Source organism: Dendropsophus ebraccatus, chromosome 14 (genome assembly GCF_027789765.1).
Source record: "Dendropsophus ebraccatus isolate aDenEbr1 chromosome 14, aDenEbr1.pat, whole genome shotgun sequence".
Lineage (NCBI taxonomy): Eukaryota > Metazoa > Chordata > Amphibia > Anura > Hylidae > Dendropsophus > Dendropsophus ebraccatus.
In genome coordinates this window covers 79,348,289-79,371,860 of record NC_091467.1, presented here as the reverse complement: position 1 = coordinate 79,371,860, position 23,572 = coordinate 79,348,289, and the positions used below count along the sequence as shown (strand labels likewise).

The window sequence follows — 23,572 nt, the reverse complement described above, 5'->3', positions numbered from 1 at the left end:
CATATTTGTGTCCCAAAACTTGCGGGACTTAAGGGGCTAAGTGTCCGGGTAGTTTGATGATCTCCCCTGAGGGATGAGACACCCCTTGGCAACAGGTTTCCTTTCCTGGAGGGATATCTGGCTATTCCAGTGTTTTGAGACGCACCGAGGCTCCACAAACCCTTTGCATATAGTAATGTCTTCCTGACACAGACTTCTCCATGAAGCATCCAGGGGGACACAGCAGCGTGGGAGACACTGGGGAGGTGAGTAATTTAGGGGACACAGGGAGGGGTTATTATGAGGACGTGGTAGATTATGACTACATGGGGACACAGGATGGAGGATTATAACTACATGGGGACACAGGAGGGGGGATTATAACTACATGGGGACACAGGAGGGGGATTATTACTACATGGGGACACAGGATGGGGGATTATAACTACATGGGGACACAGGAGGGGGATTATAACTACATGGGGACACAGGATGGAGGATTATAACTACATGGGGACACAGGAGGGGGGATTATAACTACATGGGGACACAGGAGGAGGATTATAACTACATGGGGACACAGGAGGGGGATTATTACTACATGGGGACACAGGATGGGGGATTATAACTACATGGGGACACAGGAGGGAGGATTATAACTACATGGGGACACAGGAGGGGTGATTATAACTACATGGGGACACAGGATGGAGGATTATAACTACATGGGGACACAGGAGGGGGATTATTACTACATGGGGACACAGGATGGGGATTATAACTACATGGGGACACAGGAGGGAGGATTATAACTACATGGGGACACAGGAGGGAGGATTATAACTACATGGGGACACAGGAGGGGGATTATTACTACATGGGGACACAGGATGGGGGATTATAACTACATGGGGACACAGGAGGGAGGATTATAACTACATGGGGACACAGGAGGGGGGATTATAACTACATGGGGACACAGGAGGGGGGATTATTACTACATGGGGACACAGGATGGAGGATTATAACTACATGGGGACACAGGAGGGGGATTATTACTACATGGGGACACAGGATGGGGGATTATAACTACATGGGGACACAGGATGGAGGATTATAACTACATGGGGACACAGGATGGAGGATTATAACTACATGGGGACACAGGATGGGGGATTATAACTACATGGGGACACAGGATGGAGGATTATAACTACATGGGGACACAGGATGGAGGATTATAACTACATGGGGACACAGGAGGGGGATTATTACTACATGGGGACACAGGATGGGGGATTATAACTACATGGGGACACAGGATGGAGGATTATAACTACATGGGGACACAGGATGGAGGATTATAACTACATGGGGACACAGGAGGGGGGATTATAACTACATGGGGACACAGGATGGAGGATTATAACTACATGGGGACACAGGAGGGGGGATTATAACTACATGGGGACACAGGAGGGGGGATTATAACTACATGGGGACACAGGAGGGGGATTATAACTACATGGGGACACAGGAGGGAGGATTATAATTACATGGGGACACAGGAGGGAGGATTATAACTACATGGGGACACAGGAGGGGGATTATAACTACATGGGGACACAGGAGGAGGATTATAACTACATGGGGACACAGGAGGAGGATTATAACTACATGGGGACACAGGAGGGAGGATTATAACTACATGGGGACACAGGAGGGGGATTATAACTACATGGGGACACAGGAGGAGGATTATAACTACATGGGGACACAGGAGGAGGATTATAACTACATGGGGACACAGGAGGGGGATTATAACTACATGGGGACACAGGATGGGGGATTATAATTACATGGGGACACAGGATGGGGGATTATAACTACATGGGGACACAGGATGGAGGATTATAACTACATGGGGACACAGGAGGGGGGATTATAACTACATGGGGACACAGGAGGGGGATTATAACTACATGGGGACACAGGATGGAGGATTATAACTACATGGGGACACAGGATGGAGGATTATAACTACATGGGGACACAGGAGGGGGGATTATGACAATGTGGCAAACAGGAGGGGGGATTACTATTATTTTTGTTCAGTAGCATCACTGGTGGTATTGTTCAGTAACTAAGTAGTGGTAGTTTAATCGAGATGTGGCAGGATTATTTTTTTTCCTTGTGTATTGGTAATAAATAATAGTTAGTCACTTTCAGCTGGTGATATGAGGTCATTGTGAGGCAGTATCACTTGGTGTTTCACACAGCTCAGCTACACATACACAAACACACATACACACACACACAGACACACAGCCAAACTACACATACACACACAGCTCAGCTACACACAGACACACACACACAGCGGGCGGCAGTCATTCAACCATTCCAAATACGGGACCCGCCGGTGCTGCGACAGCGGTCCCTTACACCAGCCAGTTCCCCAACCTCCGGGTCCACAATCCTGTCGCCGCCCCTCCATTCCCGCGGGGCCCACCGATACAGTGGCACAACAACTCCCAGAATACCTTCTTGTGGGGAGTTGTTGTTCACAAGGAGGCATGCTGGGAGTTGTTGTGCCAGGAGGCTGCTAATGCATTACAACTCCCAGCAGCATACCTCCTTATGCACTACATCCCCCAGCATACCTCTTTGTGCACGAGGAGGCATGCTGGGAGTTGTAGTGCACAAGAATGTATGCTGCACAGAGTTGTGTCAGGAGCTGCACAACTGCAATTCCCAGCATACCTCCTTGTGCACTACAACTCCCAGCATACCTTCTTGTGGGGAGTTGCAAAGCACAAGGAATTATGCTGGAAGTTGTTGTTCACCAGGAGTTATGCTGGGAGGTGTAGTGCACAAGGATACCTTCTTATGCACTACAACTCCTAGCATACCTCCCTGTGCACTACAACTCCCCACAAGAAGGTATTCTGGGAGTTGTTGTGCACAGGGAGGTATGCTTGAGGTTAGAGGGGAATAAAAAATGTAAAAAAAGTGTTTTAAAATAAAACAAAAAATAAAGGTTCTAATAATCCCCCCTTTTCCCTTTTTTTCAAAAAAAAAGTAAAAAACAAAAAACAAAAAAAAAGAACATACATGTATCCATTACATGTGAATTGTCCGAACTATAAAATGTAACAAAGTGATCAAGAAGTCACATAAATAAAAATGTTGTGCATGGGGGGAACATATCTGTAGTCAGGGAAAAGGGAAATTATATTTGTATTTTTACGTGTTTTTTTCTCAAACTTTTTATTTAGTATCGAATTGGTATTGAGTATCGAAATCCGAAAGCTGGTGTCGGTATCGAACTCAAAATTTTGGTATCGTGACATCCCTAAACACCACACAGCACGCTGTATTCTCTACCTGTAACACCACACAGTACGCTGTATTCTCTACCTGTAACACCACACAGCGCTGTATTCTCTACCTGTAACACCACACAGCACTGTATTGTCTACCTGTAACACCACACAGCACGCTGTATTCTCTACCTGTAACACCACACAGCTCGCTGTATTCTCTACCTGTAACACCACACAGTACGCTGTATTCTCTACCTGTAACACCACACAGCGCTGTATTCTCTACCTGTAACACCACACAGCACTGTATTGTCTACCTGTAACACCACACAGCACGCTGTATTCTCTACCTGTAACACCACACAGCACGCTGTATTCTCTACCTGTAACACCACACAGTACGCTGTATTCTCTACCTGTAACACCACACAGCGCTGTATTCTCTACCTGTAACACCACACAGCACTGTATTGTCTACCTGTAACACCACACAGTACGCTGTATTCTCTACCTGTAACACCACACAGCACTGTATTCCCTACCTGTAACACCACACAGCACTGTATTATCTACCTGTAACACCACACAGCGCTGTATTCTCTACCTGTAACACCACACAGCACTGTATTCTCTACCTGTAACACCACACAGCGCTGTATTCTCTACCTGTAACACCACACAGCGCTGTATTCTCTACCTGTAACACCACACAGCACTGTATTATCTACCTGTAACACCACACAGCGCTGTATTCTCTACCTGTAACACCACACAGCGCTGTATTCTCTACCTGTAACACCACACAGCGCTGTATTCTCTACCTGTAACACCACATAGCACGCTGTATTCTCTACCTGTAACACCACACAGCACTCTGTATTCTCTACCTGTAACACCACATAGCACGCTGTATTCTCTACCTGTAACACCACATAGCACGCTGTATTCTCTACCTGTAACACCACACAGCACGCTGTATTCTCTGCCTGTAACACTCATATTGGAATAAAGAACTTTTTGAATTTTTTTTTTTTCTTTTCCTCTCCACGCACATATTATGATCAAGCATCTGTTATCTTTGAAGTTAAGCCCCACAATAAGGCTCTGATCCTCTCTGCCGTTTAGCATAATTTACTTGTGTTACTGCATCATTTCTGTGAATACGCTGCAGTACTGCAATTACACTCCAACATGTGTGAACACAGCCCTAATTTCACTACACACTTCTGCACAATTAGAGAAATCAGTGCAGCAGCTGCTTCTGGCTGGTCAGAGATGGTGAATCACTCTGGATTGGGGGATCCAGCCCCGCCTCCTGTGACATCACACCCTGCCCCCTGTCTGCATCATCAGCCTGTGCTCAGCAAACACACACAATGTGAGACAGAGGCATGGAAGATTTGTGTCCTAAGGGGGGATAGCAGAAGGAGCAGGAGACAATGTGGATTTGCACAGATGCCATTTTTTTTCACTTCCTGGATTTCTATAATCTACCAGTGTGGCAGAACCGTACAGAAACGGTAATACATTGTATAGACACATATATTTAAATTTTAGTGTACTTTTAATAGAAAACAAGTTTTTCCTGTACTGAGTTCCCCTTTAAAGGAAAAGGTTGCAAACACAGCACACACTGGGCAAACCACTGAAGATGTTATGGATAGGGATAGCTGTTAAAGTGACTATACCACCAGGCCCAGACCGAAGCACTGGAGGCAGGCCGACCCACCCCCAGTGGGAAGAAACTCCAGCCCCTCCATGACGTGACTCCATTAGAATCAATGGAACCCTATCATAGAGGGGCGGGGGTTTCCTCCCACTAAGGGTGGGTCGGCCCGCGTCCAGTGCTTCAGCCTGGGCCTACAGTCACTTTAAGCCTTATCTCTACCTGCTGGCTTGTGCTCCTCCAGGAGTTTCTTAGCTATCTAGCTAAAAGCCAGAAGCAGTCGGGCCTCCTCCATGAACCCAGCAGCAGTGCTCCCTGAATCCCTCAGGAATGAGGGAAGTCGGTGGTGTGAACTCAACCAAGCTTCCCCTGAACTCTCCACTATGCTCTCTGGGCCTGTTACTATAAAACCAACACACCACCAACCAGAATAGCCAAGGGAATCCCTTTCTGAAATAAAATAACACTAGGAAAACTAGAGGGAGCTATCATCATATAGTGTAACAGTCACACAGTACGTGTAAGTATATACTTCCCCCTTAACTAAGGGCCCTATTCCACGGGACGATTATCGTTTGCATAATCGTTGACGATAAACGATCTCAAACAACCGCTATTGCGAAAGACCTGAAATCATTCACCCATTAACATGGAACGATAATCTTTACTTATGATCGTTCTTACGGTCGTCTTGTCATCGCTATTGCGTTCGTCACTACTGCGAACGACCGAACGATGTCATATTCATTGCGAACGTTTTGCGAATGAGCAATGATAAAAATAGATCCAGTTCTTAAGCGATCAACGATTTCTCGTTCGGTCATTAATCGTTAACTGCTATTCAACCGAACAATTATCAATTTGATTAAAATGATTAACATTTCTTCCCCTCTCTTCCTCCTTCCTTGGGAGGGATGGTCAGATGTCATATTAAATTTATGTATGATCTATAGCCCTGCTTTCCTATAGGCCTCTGGTTCTTTCATATAGGCTTCTGGTTCTTCATTAAACCCACATCAGTGAGTCTAAGTATTCATAGGAAAACCATTTCCATAACGTATAAAACAGTCAGATACAAGTATATGAAACTATGTAATAATGTGCAAATTGGGTAAATACCAATCCCACTCCTGTATGTATAGCTGGATAACACAAATGGGCTAGATCTATGGTATAAGTGAATTTACCTGGTGAACAGCCAACCAAGGTATCAGGATCAATGTACGTCCATCACAGCAGACATGGTAACTGTTCTCCCAGAGAGAAGATGATTTATCAAATTATTTTACTCTTTTAGAATTTTTGATCCCTTTTTAGCTAATACTAGATTATATAGGCCAAAAGTGGTGACTCTTCTTCTCTCCAGCTGTTGCAAAGCTCCAATTCCCGTCTTTACCAAGGAGGGCTGAAGGTTTCCCATCCCTGATAAAGACAATGAGAAATCATTCTGTACTCGGTGTAATAGAATTCAACATCTAATACTAAAAACATCAATAAAAATGGCCTGAAAATGTCACTCTGCTCCTGGAACGTTCTGTCCGTGAAATAAAATATTAAGCAGAATTAATTCCTATAAATCAGCTAATACATTCTACAAATTGTTGTGATGCACAAGGACAAACTCTCCGTGCTACTAGATAAACTTTAGTGAAGGGACCTTAATGCTTTTTGCGGCCTCCGCCCAGTATAATCTCTCATGTAACCAGCCAGACATTACTCCCGCAGCTTGTCACCAGCTGTAAAAATCATTCAGGACATGGAGAAAAACTAGGACAGGCGTCTTTGTAGGATTACTCTGAACCCTTTCCAAGGCCTTGTAAAATATGATTTGTTCTAAGAAACAGTTCAGACTGAAGCTTCTGGTGTCACTGGTGAAGCATTCGCTCAGGAACGTGCCAGGGTATTTTCATTAGCAAATAGTAGGATGCATGCCAGGAAGATGGCAGATTGGATGGAATCTCCTCTGGGCACTTCCGCTTATCATGTGAGCAGCAAACCAGGAAGAGATCCCGGAGTGTAAGCATGAAGGCATCTCCCATTAATACTCTCATAAAACACTCACTCACTGGAATTTTAATAGAGAGGCTAGAGAGGAAGATACAAATAATGGTTGATTCACATCGAGCTGTTAGTCGGTTGGAGCTTAGCCTGCAGGTCACTACATACAGGCAGAACATCAAGTCACCATGGATGGTAAGTCAATGGATTATTAGCACCACGTACGATATACAACTATAATGCTATCACATAGGTGTCAGTGTCTATATACAACTATAATGCTATCACATAGGCGTCAGTGTCTATATACAACTATAATGCTATCACATAGGCGTCAGTGTCTATATACAACTATAATACTATTACATAGGCGTCAGTGTCTATATACAACTATAATGCTATCACATAGGCGTCAGTGTCTATATACAACTATAGTGCTATTACATAGGTGTCAGTGTCTATATACAACTATAGTGCTATTACATAGGCGTCAGTGTCTATATACAACTATAGTACTATTACATAGGCGTCAGTGTCTATATACAACTATAGTACTATTACATAGGCGTCAGTGTCTATATACAACCATAATACTATCACATAGGCGTCAGTGTCTATATACAACTATAGTATTATCACATAGGCGTCAGTGTCTATATACAACTATAATACTATTACATAGGCGTCAGTGTCTATATACAACTATAGTATTATCACATAGGTGTCAGTGTCTATATACAACTAGAAGGTTGTATGGAGTCTGATCACAGTCATTATTCTCATCTAAGAGGGAAAACTCTAGGAGAAGAACTTGTTAGATACCGTTTGTACTTTAATATTTTTGACTCGTTGTGCTGTTCAGATAAGATGTGCAATGGTTATCCACACTGTTATATGCATTTTGTCATGTATGTTCCTATGTGATCTTTTAAAGTGGATGTACAGGTTTATGTATTAGAAGCTAAGACTTAGTAATATAAGATTTAGTTCTGAAGAGTTACAGGGACAGTGGCTGTAGACAGGAGGACAGTGGCTGTAAACAGGAGGACAGTGGCTGTAGATAGGGGGACAGTGGCTGTAGATAGGGGGGCAGTGTCTGTGACAGGAGGACAGTGGCTGTAGATAGGGGGACAGTGGCTGTAGATAGGGGGACAGTGGCTGTAGATAGGGGGACCGTGGCTGTAGATAGGGGGGCAGTGTCTGTAGACAGGAGGACAGTGGCTGTAGACAGGGGGACAGTGGTTGTAGATAGGGGGACAGTGTCTGTAGACAGGGGGACAGTGGTTGTAGATAGGGGGACAGTGGCTGTAGATAGAGGGGACCGTGGCTGTAGATAGGAGGACAGTGGCTGTAGATAGGGGGACAGTGTCTGTAGACAGGGGGACAGTGGCTGTAGATAGGAGGACAGTGTCTATAGATAGGGGGACAGTGGCTGTAGATAGGAGGACAGTGGCTGTAGACAGGAGGACAGTTGCTGTAGACAGGAGGACAGTGGCTGTAGACAGGAGGACAGTGGCTGTAGATAGGAGGACAGTGGCTGTAGATAGGAGGACAGTGGCTGTAGATAGGGGGACAGTGGCTGTAGATAGGGGGACAGTGGCTGTAGATAGGAGGACAGTGGCTGTAGACAGGAGAACAGTGGCTGTAGATAGGGGGCAGTGGCTGTAGATAGGAGGACAGTGTCTGTAGACAGGGGGACAGTGTCTGTAGATAGGGGACAGTGTCTGTAGATAGGGGGACAGTGGCTGTAGATAGGAGGACAGTGTCTGTAGATAGGAGGACAGTGGCTGTAGATAGGAGGACAGTGGCTGTAGATAGGGGGACAGTGGCTGTAGATAGGAGGACAGTGGCTGTAGATAAGAGGACAGTGGCTGTAGATAGGAGGACAGTGTCTGTAGATAGGGGGACATTGGCTGTAGATAGGAGGACAGTGTCTGTAGATAGGAGGACAGTGTCTGTAGATAGGGGGACAGTGGCTGTAGATAGGGGGACAGTGGCTGTAGAAAGGGGGACAGTGCCTGTAGATAGGGGGACAGTGTCTGTAGATAGGGGGACAGTGGCTGTAGATAGAAGGACAGTGTCTGTAGACAGGAGGACAGTGGCTGTAGATAGGGGGACAGTGGCTGTAGATAGGGGACAGTGTCTGTAGATAGGGGGACAGTGTCTGTAGATAGGGGGACAGTGGCTGTAGATAGGGGGACAGTGGCTGTAGATAGAAGGACAGTGTCTGTAGACAGGAGGACAGTGGCTGTAGACAGGAGGACAGTGGCTGTAGATAGGAGGACAGTGTCTGTAGATAGGGGGACAGTGGCTGTAGATAGGGGGACAGTGGCTGTAGATAGGAGGACAGTGTCTGTAGACAGGGGGACAGTGTCTGTAGACAGGAGGACAGTGGCTGTAGATAGGGGGACAGTGTCTGTAGATAGGGGGACAGTGGCTGTAGATAGGGGGACAGTGGCTGTAGATAGGAGGACAGTGGCTGTAGATAGGAGGACAGTGGCGGTAGATAGGGGGACAGTGGCTGTAGATAGGGGGACAGTGGCTGTAGATAGGAGGACAGTGTCTGTAGACAGGAGAACAGTGGCTGTAGATAGGGGGGCAGTGGCTGTAGATAGGGGGACAGTGGCTGTAGAAAGGGGGACAGTGGCTGTAGATAGGGGGACAGTGGCTGTAGATAGGGGGACAGTGGCTGAAGACAGGGGGACAGTGGCTGTAGACAGGAGGACAGTGGCTGTAGATAGGAGGACAGTGGCTGTAGATAGGAGGACAGTGGCTGTAGACAGGAGGACAGTGTCTGTAGACAGGGGGATAGTGGCTGTAGATAGGGGGACAGTGGCTGTAGATAGGGGGACAGTGTCTGTAGACAGGGGGATAGTGGCTGTAGATAGGAGGACAGTGGCTGAAGACAGGGGGACAGTGGCTGTAGACAGGAGGACAGTGTCTGTAGATAGGGGGACAGTGGCTGTAGATAGGGGGACAGTGGCTGTAGATAGGGGGACAGTGGCTGTAGACAGGAGGACAGTGGCTGTAGATAGGGGGGCAGTGGCTGTAGATAGGGGGGCAGTGTCTGTAGACAGGGGGACAGTGGCTGTAGATAGGGGGACAGTGGCTGTAGACAGGAGGACAGTGGCTGTAGATAGGGGGGCAGTGGCTGTAGATAGGGGGGCAGTGTCTGTAGACAGGGGGACAGTGGCTGTAGATAGGAGGACAGTGGCTGTAGACAGGAGGACAGTGGCTGTAGATAGGAGGACAGTGGCTGTAGATAGGAGGACAGTGGCTGTAGACAGGAGGACAGTGTCTGTAGACAGGGGGATAGTGGCTGTAGATAGGGGGACAGTGGCTGTAGATAGGGGGACAGTGGCTGAAGACAGGGGGACAGTGGCTGTAGACAGGAGGACAGTGTCTGTAGATAGGGGGACAGTGGCTGTAGATAGGGGGACAGTGGCTGTAGATAGGGGGACAGTGGCTGTAGACAGGAGGACAGTGGCTGTAGACAGGAGGACAGTGGCTGTAGATAGGGGGGCAGTGGCTGTAGATAGGGGGGCAGTGTCTGTAGACAGGGGGACAGTGGCTGTAGATAGGAGGACAGTGGCTGTAGACAGGAGGACAGTGGCTGTAGATAGGGGGACAGTGGCTGTAGATAGGAGGACAGTGTCTGTAGATAGGGGGACAGTGGCTGTAGATAGGGGGACAGTGGCTGTAGATAGGGGGACAGTGGCTGTAGATAAGAGGACAGTGGCTGTAGATAGGGGGACAGTGAATATAGATAGGGGGGCAGTGAATGTAGATAGGAGAACAGTGGCTGTAGACAGGGGGACAGTGGCTGTAGACAGGAGGACAGTGCCTGTAGATAGGGGGACAGTGGCTGTAGATAGGGGGACAGTGGCTGTAGACAGGAGGACAGTGTCTTTAGATAGGGGGACAGTGGCTGTAGATAGGAGGACAGTGGCTGTAGATAAGAGGGCAGTGCCTGTAGATAGGGGGACAGTGGCTGTAGATAGGGGGACAGTGGCTGTAGATAGGGGGACAGTGGCTGTAGATAGGGGGGCAGTGGCTGTAGATAGGGGGACAGTGGCTGTAGATAGGGGGACAGTGGCTGTAGATAGGAGGACAGTGTCTGTAGACAGGAGGACAGTGGCTGTAGACAGGAGGACAGTGGCTGTAGATAGGGGGACAGTGGCTGTAGATAGGGGGACAGTCTCTGTAGATAGGGGGACAGTGTCTGTAGATAGGGGGACAGTGTCTGTAGATAGGGGGACAGTGGCTGTAGATAGGGGGACAGTGGCTGTAGATAGGAGGACAGCGGCTGTAGATAGAAGGACAGTGTCTGTAGACAGGAGGACAGTGGCTGTAGACAGGAGGACAGTGGCTGTAGATAGGAGGACAGTGGCTGTAGATAGAAGGACAGTGTCTGTAGACAGGAGGACAGTGGCTGTAGACAGGAGGACAGTGGCTGTAGATAGGAGGACAGTGGCTGTAGATAGGGGGACAGTGGCTGTAGATAGGGGGACAGTGGCTGTAGACAGGAGGACAGTGGCTGTAGATAGGAGGACAGTGGCTGTAGATAGGAGGACAGTGGCTGTAGATAGGGGGACAGTGTCTGTAAATAGGAGGATAGTGGCTGTAGATAGGGGGACAGTGTCTGTAGATAGGAGGACAGTGGCTGTAGATAGGGGGACAGTGGCTGTAGACAGGAGGACAGTGGCTGTAGACAGGGGGACAGTGTCTGTAGACAGGAGGACAGTGGCTGTAGATAGGGGGACAGTGTCTGTAGATAGGAGGACAGTGGCTGTAGATAGGAGGACAGTGTCTGTAGATAGGGGGACAGTGTCTGTAGATAGGGGGACAGTGGCTGTAGATAGGGGGACAGTGGCTGTAGATAGGGGGACAGTGGCTGTAGATAGAGGGGACAGTGTCTGTAGATAGGAGGACAGTGGCTGTAGATAGGGGGACAGTGAATATAGACAGGGGGACAGTGAATATAGATAGGAGGACAGTGGCTGTAGATAGGGGGACAGTGGCTGTAGATAGGAGGACAGTGTCTTTAGATAGGGGGACAGTGGCTGTAGATAGGAGGACAGTGGCTGTAGATAAGAGGGCAGTGCCTGTAGATAGGGGGACAGTGGCTGTAGATAGGGGGACAGTGGCTGTAGATAGGAGGACAGTGGCTGTAGACAGGAGGACAGTGTCTGTAGACAGGAGGACAGTGGCTGTAGATAGGGGGACAGTGGCTGTAGATAGGGGGACAGTGGCTGTAGACAGGAGGACAGTGGCTGTAGATAGGGGGACAGTGGCTGTAGATAGGGGGACAGTGGCTGTAGATAGGAGGACAGTGGCTGTAGATAGGGGGGCAGTGGCTGTAGATAGGGGGACAGTGGCTGTAGATAGGGGGACAGTGGCTGTAGATAGGGGGGCAGTGGCTGTAGATAGGGGGACAGTGGCTGTAGATAGGGGGACAGTGGCTGTAGATAGGGGGACAGTGGCTGTAGATAGGAGGACAGTGGCTGTAGATAGGAGGACAGTGGCTGTAGATAGGGGGACAGTGGCTGTAGATAGGGGGACAGTGGCTGTAGATAGGAGGACAGTGGCTGTAGACAGGAGGACAGTGGCTGTAGACAGGAGGACAGTGGCTGTAGATAGGGGGACAGTGGCTGTAGATAGGGGGACAGTGTCTGTAGACAGGAGGACAGTGGCTGTAGACAGGAGGACAGTGGCTGTAGATAGGGGGACAGTGGCTGTAGACAGGGGGACAGTGGCTGTAGATAGGGGGACAGTGGCTGTAGATAGGGGGGCAGTGGCTGTAGATAGGAGGACAGTGGCTGTAGACAGGGGGACAGTGGCTGTAGATAGGAGGACAGTGGCTGTAGATAGGAGGACAGTGGCTGTAGACAGGAGGACAGTGGCTGTAGATAGGGGGACAGTGGCTGTAGATAGGGGGACAGTGGCTGTAGATAGGGGGGCAGTGGCTGTAGATAGGAGGACAGTGGCTGTAGATAGGGGGGCAGTGGCTGTAGATAGGGGGACAGTGGCTGTAGATAGGGGGACAGTGGCTGTAGATAGGGGGGCAGTGGCTGTAGATAGGGGGACAGTGGCTGTAGATAGGGGGACAGTGGCTGTAGATAGGGGGACAGTGGCTGTAGATAGGAGGACAGTGGCTGTAGATAGGAGGACAGTGGCTGTAGATAGGGGGACAGTGGCTGTAGATAGGGGGACAGTGGCTGTAGATAGGAGGACAGTGGCTGTAGACAGGAGGACAGTGGCTGTAGACAGGAGGACAGTGGCTGTAGATAGGGGGACAGTGGCTGTAGATAGGGGGACAGTGTCTGTAGACAGGAGGACAGTGGCTGTAGACAGGAGGACAGTGGCTGTAGATAGGGGGACAGTGGCTGTAGACAGGGGGACAGTGGCTGTAGATAGGGGGACAGTGGCTGTAGATAGGGGGGCAGTGGCTGTAGATAGGAGGACAGCGTCTGTAGATATTTCTAATGGTTCAGTAACCAAAAACAAATGGAAGAGTAAACGAACAACAAGAAGAATCATCCCTAGAACTAGAGAATAAATGGAGATGAGGAAAGGATGACTGTAAAAGTTTTACAGGCAGCCATAAAATAGATCAATTGGAGAGTAAGAGTCAGATGGATCACAGTGTAGTGGAGTCGGCCACTTCACAGAATGAGAGCAAATTAGGTCAAATCTGCAATCGTTTTTTGTTGGTAACCGATGGTTTAATAATATACATTGGCCAAATTGTCTTCTGATTTATGTATATTTTACCATCTGAAGATCACATCAGCCAGGCTCCCCATAGATGTTCTAGGTAGGTAGGTACCAAACTTGCAGAAAAGAGTCCGTGCAGCCTCATTTAAGAGTCTCGAAACCCAGGACTAGCCAGATATCCCTCCGGGAAGGACCCAGCCAAGTGGTGGCTCCTGTAGGGAAACCACCAATCCACCATATTAAGTGGCCCTATAAGTCAATGTAATGACAAGGGAAACACCAAGGCCAGATATTCATCCACAGACAGCTGTTTCGGGGTGTTGCCCCTCATCAGTGTGGAGCAGGATTCTGGCTAGGTGGGAGCAATGCCTAGTAGAGCCATAAGAGAAACAGATCACTGATCTCAGGGAGACCAGCCAAAGACTCTCAAAGAGAACCCGTCAGCCTGGCTGCCGTGGCGGAGCCCGCCAGACCCCCCGGTGGAACCAGGCATACTTAACCCTCCCTGGAAGTCCTGCTCCTGGACCCGGTCCCGGGGCGGAGAAGTCGCGGCCCGAAGCTGAGCGCACACGTTATGTAGATCATTAGAGATGAGTCCGATGTCCATAGAAAATGACTGCTTCAGTCATTTTCTATTGATGTTGGACTCATCTCTACTGGGAGGTCGGGCGGGCTCCGCCACGGCAGCTGGGCTGACAGGTCCTCTTTAAATGAGGCCCCACGGGCTCTTTTTTTGCATATTTGTATTTCCCAGGGAGCAATGCACCTAGGATTTCACTGTATTGAGCGCTTTACCAGCAGCCGACAGTGTTATCTTTGGCTGGTCTCCCTGATATCAGTGATCTGTTTCCCCTAGATACCGAACTTATTACAGCAGATGATACCCACATATCCACATTGAAATCAGATGAAGATACAGAACTCAACAAGTCATTGCAGTCTAAGGTTTCTCTCTGACTTTCAATCCTTGACCTAAAAGCAATAACCGATGGAAAATGACAGGTTAACGTTTATTTATAGTCCCCTCTGGAGGGGCCCAGGGTGACTGTCACCCCCTATTATTACACCACTAGAAGCTTGAAACAATGGAGAGGATTCTATTTATCCCCATTTTGTTGACTTCCTTGGAGTGCTGCATCTTCCAATTTGTGTCTCTATCCACTGGAAGCTGTAATGGTGGTTATACTGGATGTCAATGGAGTGAAAGTCACAGGCAGTGCCTGCTTCTGTACAGTACACTAAGCCGCTGGTTCATAGCAATGGACCGAGTGGAAGTTGCATTGCATACAGCATCACCATTTACCTCCGAACCACCTAGAGCACAGGGACGATAAGATTTGAAAAAAAAAAAAAAAAAAAGGATTTTGAGGCTGATAACTATAATGAGGCTGTCCACAATTGCAGAGTATAGGGCCCATTCAGTGACAGTGACGTCCAGGGATTGTTCATTTGCCGAAGCCCAGCCAAGTCATTATAGGCTCCTATACTCCTATTGTATGGTTGTGGATGACATTCTATTAGCGCTGAATGGATTCTCCCATCTGAATGGATTCTGAATGGATTCTCCCATCTCTAGTTGTCACCGTATTACATAGCAACAGATGTCACCACAATAGAACTAATGACACAAAAGGGTAACACAAGAAATGACATTTAATGATGATATTTGGGAGAAATGGCCTTTGGAATGGTCACATATACATTCCTATATATACAAGCACTATATATAATATATATACTCTAAACTCTGAAGCTCTGAATCAGGATGCGACTTGTCACTTCACAGTCTAACTTTAGATATTATTGCAATCATAAAAAAGAACTATATAAAGTTACCCGGTAAGAATATAAACTAATAATTATAGGCCACAAGATTAAAAAATGTTGGGAGGCAACGCACATATCATACAATTAAAGGCCGGATAACTACAGGATGTGGCCGAGGTTTTATTAGGTAAAGGGGACAACTGTGTTCTAGAGAGCGTCCCATTCCTGCACATATACAATACAGTACAGTATATATATATATATATATATATATATATATATATATATATATTACAGCTGGAGATCAGAGAGATAAAAGGGTATAAAGAGGCCATACATTTTTTCCAAGTAGTTTTTAGGATTTTTTAGGATTAGGAATTGACTGACAACTGGGGAGAGAAGCTTCTGGCAATTATTACCATCCTGGCTATTCACATGTTTAAAATCTGCATAGAAAGCAAATTATTGTGTATCCCCATTAAATACAATGGACCATAGATTACAAAGTTTTTCCCATAGTCTAACATGAAATATGCATTGGAATAAACTATGGCAACACAGCCATACAGTTTTAGGCTATGTTCACACACTTGCTATCGGCAACAACGGTGTGGAACACTGCCTTTACTGCAATGGGATCCCGGCCGGAGCGTATACACATCGTATACGCTCCGGCCGGGATCCCATACGGCGCCGCAAAGAACTGACATGTCAGTTCTCTGCGGCCGCAATTCAGTGAATTTCAGGCGCAGAAAGACTTGTTAGTTCACACAATGAAGCGAGCGGATCCAGCCGCAAGCTTTATTGTGTGCTGTGTGAAGTTCTGACGCGGGCGCACGCTGATGCATCAGAACACTGCGGCCGGAAAGATCATCCTTAAGTACCGGCCGGAATGATTTTTGCAGAGACCGGACGTTCCATGACCCAGCCGGGTCACGGAACGGCCGGTCTCTCACGTAGTGTGCACATAGCCTTAAGGGGTTATCCAGGGCTTACACTTTTTTTACTAAGGCTCGACAGGTTGTGAAAAGAAATCATACTCACCTCTGCTGATCTCCTGCAGCTCCAGATCCCGGTCATTGCTGTTTCTTCTAGGTTGCTGTGATGTGCCGACTCCACTGGGACTGCTCAGCCAATCACTGACTTATGGTGCATTTACACAGACAGATTTATCTGACAGATCTTTGAAGCCAAAACCAGGAACAGACTAAAAACAGGGATCAGGTCATAAAAGAAAGACTGTGATTTCTCCTCTTTTCAAATCCATTCCTGGCTTTGGCTTCCAAAATCTGTCAGATAAATCTTTCTGTGTAAACGCACCCTAAGGGAAGGTAACTAACAATTGGCTGCATATGGCAGTTTCTCTGGGGTCGACACATCACAGGAACAGGAATCAATGGAGTTGAGCTCAGACTTTTTTGAAACAACACTCCAGTCATAATTTAAAGAAAATCATCAGTTGACAAACCCTTTAAAGCAGATCTCGGCACTGGGACATCCTGTGATCAGACCTGTGAGGTTCAAGTAAACATCCTGTGAACATGCCATGTCCTCCATTAAGTTGATGGTGACAGCTGGATGTGAACTCAGACATAAGATAAAATACAGGGGTATGCTATCATATATAATATAGTATATACCTAAAGGGATCAGGATAAGGCTATGTTCACACAACGTATGTTTTGTATAAATCACGGCTGTTGTTGCAATTTGAAATGAATGGAATCCTGGCCGGAGCATATACACACAGTATACGCTCCGGCCGTACGTGTCAGTTTTCTGCAGCTGCTGTCAATTCACACAATGGAGAGTGCGGCTCCGGCAGCATGCTCCATTGTGTGCAGTAGTGAATTTCGAATGCAGGTGCACACGCATTTGATTTCACCAGAAATAAATCCCGGCCGGGATTATCTTCAATAACACCGGCTGGGTCACAGAACGGCCGGTGTTATACGTGGTGTGAACATGGCCTAAAGGTGGATTCCCATCATATATAATATAGTATATCAAGTGCACAGTAACGATCTAAGGTGCAGCTCACCTGTATCTGATTTGGCTGAGGTTAACTGGAATCCACCATCCAATGTATACAGTAACTAAAAAATTCTAAACATACCAGTCCTCAAAGCAAAATCTGATAATATGTGTCAATTTATTGTAATAAAATGTAATAAATATATATATATAAATATATAGTAAAAAAGTATATATAAATATATAATAAAAAGAAAAAAAAAATCTTAAACCTGAAGTGTCTTTCTGTCTAGTCCAGGATAAAATACTCATAAACACATCAAAAGCATAAACCACACAAATACATAAGCCCCGGGGCCCTTATAGTACAATAGATCAACACAGAGGGTTAGGGAATGCGGTACAAAAGCATATGAAAACAAATGGAAGAAAAAAGAAAACAGATTTGTTTTCATATGCTTTTGTACCGCATTCCCTAACCCTCTGTGTTGATCTATTGTACTATAAGGGCCCCGGGGCTTATGTATTTGTGTGGTTTATGCTTTTGATGTGTTTATGAGTATTTTATCCTGGACTAGACAGAAAGACACTTCAGGTTTAAGATTTTTTTTTTCTTTTTATTATATATTTATATATACTTTTTTACTATATATTTATATATATTTTTATTACATTTTATTACAATAAATTGACACACATTATCAGATTTTGCTTTGAGGACTGGTATGTTTAGAATAATATAGTATATACCTGTATGGATAAGGATAAAGGGGGGTTCCCATCATATACAATATAGTATATACCTGTAGGGATCAGGATACAGGGGTAACCCCATCATATATAATATAGTATATACCTGTAGGGATCAGGATACAGGGGGATTCCCATCATATATAATATAGTATATACCTGTAGGGATAAGGATAGAGGGGTAACCCCATCATATATAATATAGTATATACCTGTAGGGATCAGGATACAGGGGGATTCCCATCATATATAATATAGTATATACCTGTAGGGATCAGGATACAGGGGTAACCCCATCATATATAATATAGTATATACCTGTAGGGATCAGGATACAGGGGGATTCCCATCATATATAATATAGTATATACCTGTAGGGATCAGGATACAGGGGATTTCCGTCACATATAATATAGTATATACCTGTAGGGATCAGGATACAGGTGGAACCCCATCATATATAATATAGTATATACCTGTAGGGATCAGGATACAGGGGTAACCCCATCATATATAATATAGTATGATATAATGTATATATGATGGGAATCCCCCTGTATCCTGATCCCTACAGGTATATACTATATTATATATGATGGGAATCCCCCTGTATCCTGATCCCTACAGGTATATACTATATTATATATGATGGGATTACCCCTGTATCCTGATCCCTACAGGTATATACTATATTATATATGATGGGAATCCCCCTGTATCCTGATCCCTACAGGTATATACTATATTATATATGATGGGGTTACCCCTGTATCCTGATCCCTACAGGTATATACTATATTATATATGATGGGAATCCCCCTGTATCCTGATCCCTACAGGTATATACTATATTATATATGATGGGGTTACCCCTGTATCCTGATCCCTACAGGTATATACTATATTATATATGATGGGAATCCCCCTGTATCCTGATCCCTACAGGTATATACTATATTATATATGATGGGGTTACCCCTGTATCCTGATCCCTACAGGTATATACTATATTATATATGATGGGAATCCCCCTGTATCCTGATCCCTACAGGTATATACTATATTATATATGATGGGGTTACCCCTCTATTCTGACCCCTACAGGTATATACTATATTATATATGATGGGGTTACCCCTGTATCCTGATCCCTACAGGTATATACTATATTATATATGATGGGAATCCCCCTGTATCCTGATCCCTACAGGTATATACTATGTTATATATGATGGGAATCCCCCTGTATCCTGATCCCTACAGGTATATACTATATTATATATGATGGGAATCCCCCTGTATCCTGATCCTTACAGGTATATACTATATTATATATGATGGGGTTACCCCTGTATCCTGATCCCTACAGGTATATACTATATTATATATGATGGGGTTACCCCTGTACCCTGATCCCTACAGGTATATACTATATTATATATGATGGGGTTACCCCTGTATCCTGATCCCTACAGGTATATACTATATTATATATGATGGGGATCCCCCTGTATCCTGATCCCTACAGGTATATACTATATTATATATAATGGGGTTACCCCTGTACCCTGATCCCTACAGGTATATACTATATTATATATGATGGGGTTACCCCTGTATCCTGATCCCTACAGGTATATACTATATTATATATGATGGGGTTACCCCTGTATCCTGATCCCTACAGGTATATACTATATTATATATGATGGGGATCCCCCTGTATCCTGATCCCTACAGGTATATACTATATTATATATGATGGGAATCCCCATGTATCCTGATCCCTACAGGTATATACTATATTATATATGATGGGAATCCCCCTCTATCCTGATCCCTACAGGTATATACTATATTATATATGATGGGAATCCCCCTGTATCCTGATCCCTACAGGTATATACTATGTTATATATGATGGGAATCCCCCTGTATCCTGATCCCTACAGGTATATACTATATTATATATGATGGGAATCCCCCTGTATCCTGATCCTTACAGGTATATACTATATTATATATGATGGGGTTACCCCTGTATGCGGATCCCTACAGGTATATACTATATTATATATGATGGGGTTACCCCTGTATCCTGATCCCTACAGGTATATACTATATTATATATGATGGGGTTACCCCTGTATCCTGATCCCTACAGGTATATACTATATTATATATGATGCGGTTACCCCTGTGTCCTGATCCCTACAGGTATATACTATATTATATATGATGGGAAACCCCCTGTATCCTGATCCCTACAGGTATATACTATATTATATATGATGGGAATCTCCCTGTATCCTGATCCCTACAGGTATATACTATATTATATATGATGGGGTTACCCCTGTATCCTGATCCCTACAGGTATATACTATATTATATATGATGGGGTTACCCCTGTATCCTGATCCCTACAGGTATATACTATATTATATATGATGGTGATCCCCCTGTATCCTGATCCCTACAGGTATATACTATATTATATATGATGGGGTTACCCCTCTATCCTGATCCCTACAGGTATATACTATATTTTATATGATGGGGTTACCCCTGTATCCTGATCCCTACAGGTATATACTATATTATATATGATGAGGATCCCCCTCTATCCTGATCCCTACAGGTATATACCATATTATATATGATGGGGATCCCCCTCTATCCTGATCACTACAGGTATATACTATATTATATATGATGTTACCCCTGTATCCTGATCCCTACAGGTATATACTATATTATATATGATGGGAATCCCCCTGTATCCTGATCCCTACAGGTTTATACTATATTATATATGATGGGGTTACCCCTGTATCCTGATCCCTACAGGTATATACTATATTATATATGATGGGGTTACCCCTGTATCCTGATCCCTACAGGTATATACTATATTATATATGATGGGGTTACCCCTGTATCCTGATCCCTACAGGTATATACTATATTATATATGATGGGGTTACCCCTGTACCCTGATCCCTACAGGTATATACTATATTATATATGATGGGGTTACCCCTGTATCCTGATCCCTACAGGTATATACTATGTTATATATGTTGGGAATCCCCCCTGTATCCTGATCCCTACAGGTATATACTATATTATATATGATGGGGTTACCCCTCTATCCTGATCCCTACAGGTATATACTATATTATATATGATGGGAATCCCCCTGTATCCTGATCCCTACAGGTATATACTATATTATATATGATGGGGTTACCCCTGTATCCTGATCCCTACAGGTATATACTATATTATATATGATGGGAATCCCCCTGTATCCTGATCCCTACAGGTATATACTATATTATATATGAGGGGGTTACCCCTCTATCCTGATCCCTACAGGTATATACTATATTATATATGATGGGAATCCCCCTGTATCCTGATCCCTACAGGTATATACTATATTATATATGATGGGGATCCCCCTGTATCCTGATCCCTACAGGTATATACTATATTATATATGATGGGGTTACCCCTGTATCCTGATCCCTACAGGTATATACTATATTATATATGATGGGGTTACCCCTGTATCCTGATCCCTACAGGTATATACTATATTATATATGCTGGGGTTACCCCTGTATTCTGATCCCTACAGGTATATACTATATTATATATGATGGGAATCCCCCCTGTATCCTGATCCCTACAGGTATATACTATATTATATATGCTGGGAATCCCCCCTGTATCCTGATCCCTACAGGTATATACTATATTTTATATGATGGGGTTACCCCTGTATCCTGATCCCTACAGGTATATACTATGTTATATATGATGGGAATCCCCCTGTATCCTGATCCCTACAGGTATATACTATATTATATATGATGGGGTTACCCCTGTATCCTGATCCCTACAGGTATATACTATGTTATATATGATGGGAATCCCCCTGTATCCTGATGCCTACAGGTATATACTATATTATATATGATGGGAATCCCCCTGTATCCTGATCCTTACAGGTATATACTATATTATATATGATGGGGTTACCCCTGTATGCGGATCCCTACAGGTATATACTATATTATATATGATGGGGTTACCCCTGTATCCTGATCCCTACAGGTATATACTATATTATATATGATGGGGTTACCCCTGTATCCTGATCCCTACAGGTATATACTATATTATATATGATGCGGTTACCCCTGTGTCCTGATCCCTACAGGTATATACTATATTATATATGATGGGAAACCCCCTGTATCCTGATCCCTACAGGTATATACTATATTATATATGATTGGGTTACCCCTGTATCCTGATCCCTACAGGTATATACTATATTATATATGATGGGGATCCCCCTGTATCCTGATCCCTACAGGTATATACTATATTATATATGATGTGGTTACCCCTCTATCCTGATCCCTACAGGTATATACTATATTTTATATGATGGCGTTACCCCTGTATCCTGATCCCTACAGGTATATACTATATTATATATGATGGGGATCCCCCTCTATCCTGATCACTACAGGTATATACTATATTATATATGATGTTACCCCTGTATCCTGATCCCTACAGGTATATACTATATTATATATGATGGGAATCCCCCTCTATCCTGATCCCTACAGGTATATACTATATTATATATGATGGGGTTACCCCCTGTATCCTGATCCCTACAGGTATATACTATATTATATATGATGGGAATCCCCCTGTATCCTGATCCCTACAGGTATATACTATATTATATATGATGGGGTTACCCCCTGTATCCTGATCCCTACAGGTATATACTATATTATATATGATGGGGTTACCCCCTGTATCCTGATCCCTACAGGTATATACTATATTATATATGATGGGGTTACCCCCTGTATCCTGATCCCTACAGGTATATACTATGTTATATATGATGGGAATCCCCCTGTATCCTGATCCCTACAGGTATATACTATATTAGATATGATGGGGTTACCCCTGTATCCTGATCCCTACAGGTTTATACTATATTATATATGATGGGGTTACCCCTGTATCCTGATCCCTACAGGTATATACTATATTATATATGATGGGGTTACCCCTCTATCCTGATCCCTACAGGTATATACTATATTATATATGATGGGGTTACCCCTGTATCCTGATCCCTACAGGTATATACTATATTATATATGATGAGGATCCCCCTCTATCCTGATCCCTACAGGTATATACCATATTATATATGATGGGGATCCCCCTCTATCCTGATCACTACAGGTATATACTATATTATATATGATGTTACCCCTGTATCCTGATCCCTACAGGTATATACTATATTATATATGATGGGAATCCCCCTGTATCCTGATCCCTACAG

At 44.7% G+C, this 23,572-nt stretch overlaps 1 protein-coding gene across 1 annotated transcript in view; it reads left to right on the top strand.

The window, feature by feature from the left end:
- Positions 1-7,010: 7,010 nt before the first annotated feature.
- The window catches only part of LOC138772051 (protein-glutamine gamma-glutamyltransferase E-like), a 79,374-nt gene continuing 62,812 nt past the window's right edge, over positions 7,011-23,572 (top strand). Inside the window, exon 1 of the mRNA XM_069952143.1 lies at positions 7,011-7,164. Coding sequence (XP_069808244.1) covers positions 7,158-7,164 — 7 coding nt within the window. The 5' untranslated portion in view covers positions 7,011-7,157. The remainder of the gene's footprint in view (positions 7,165-23,572) is intronic.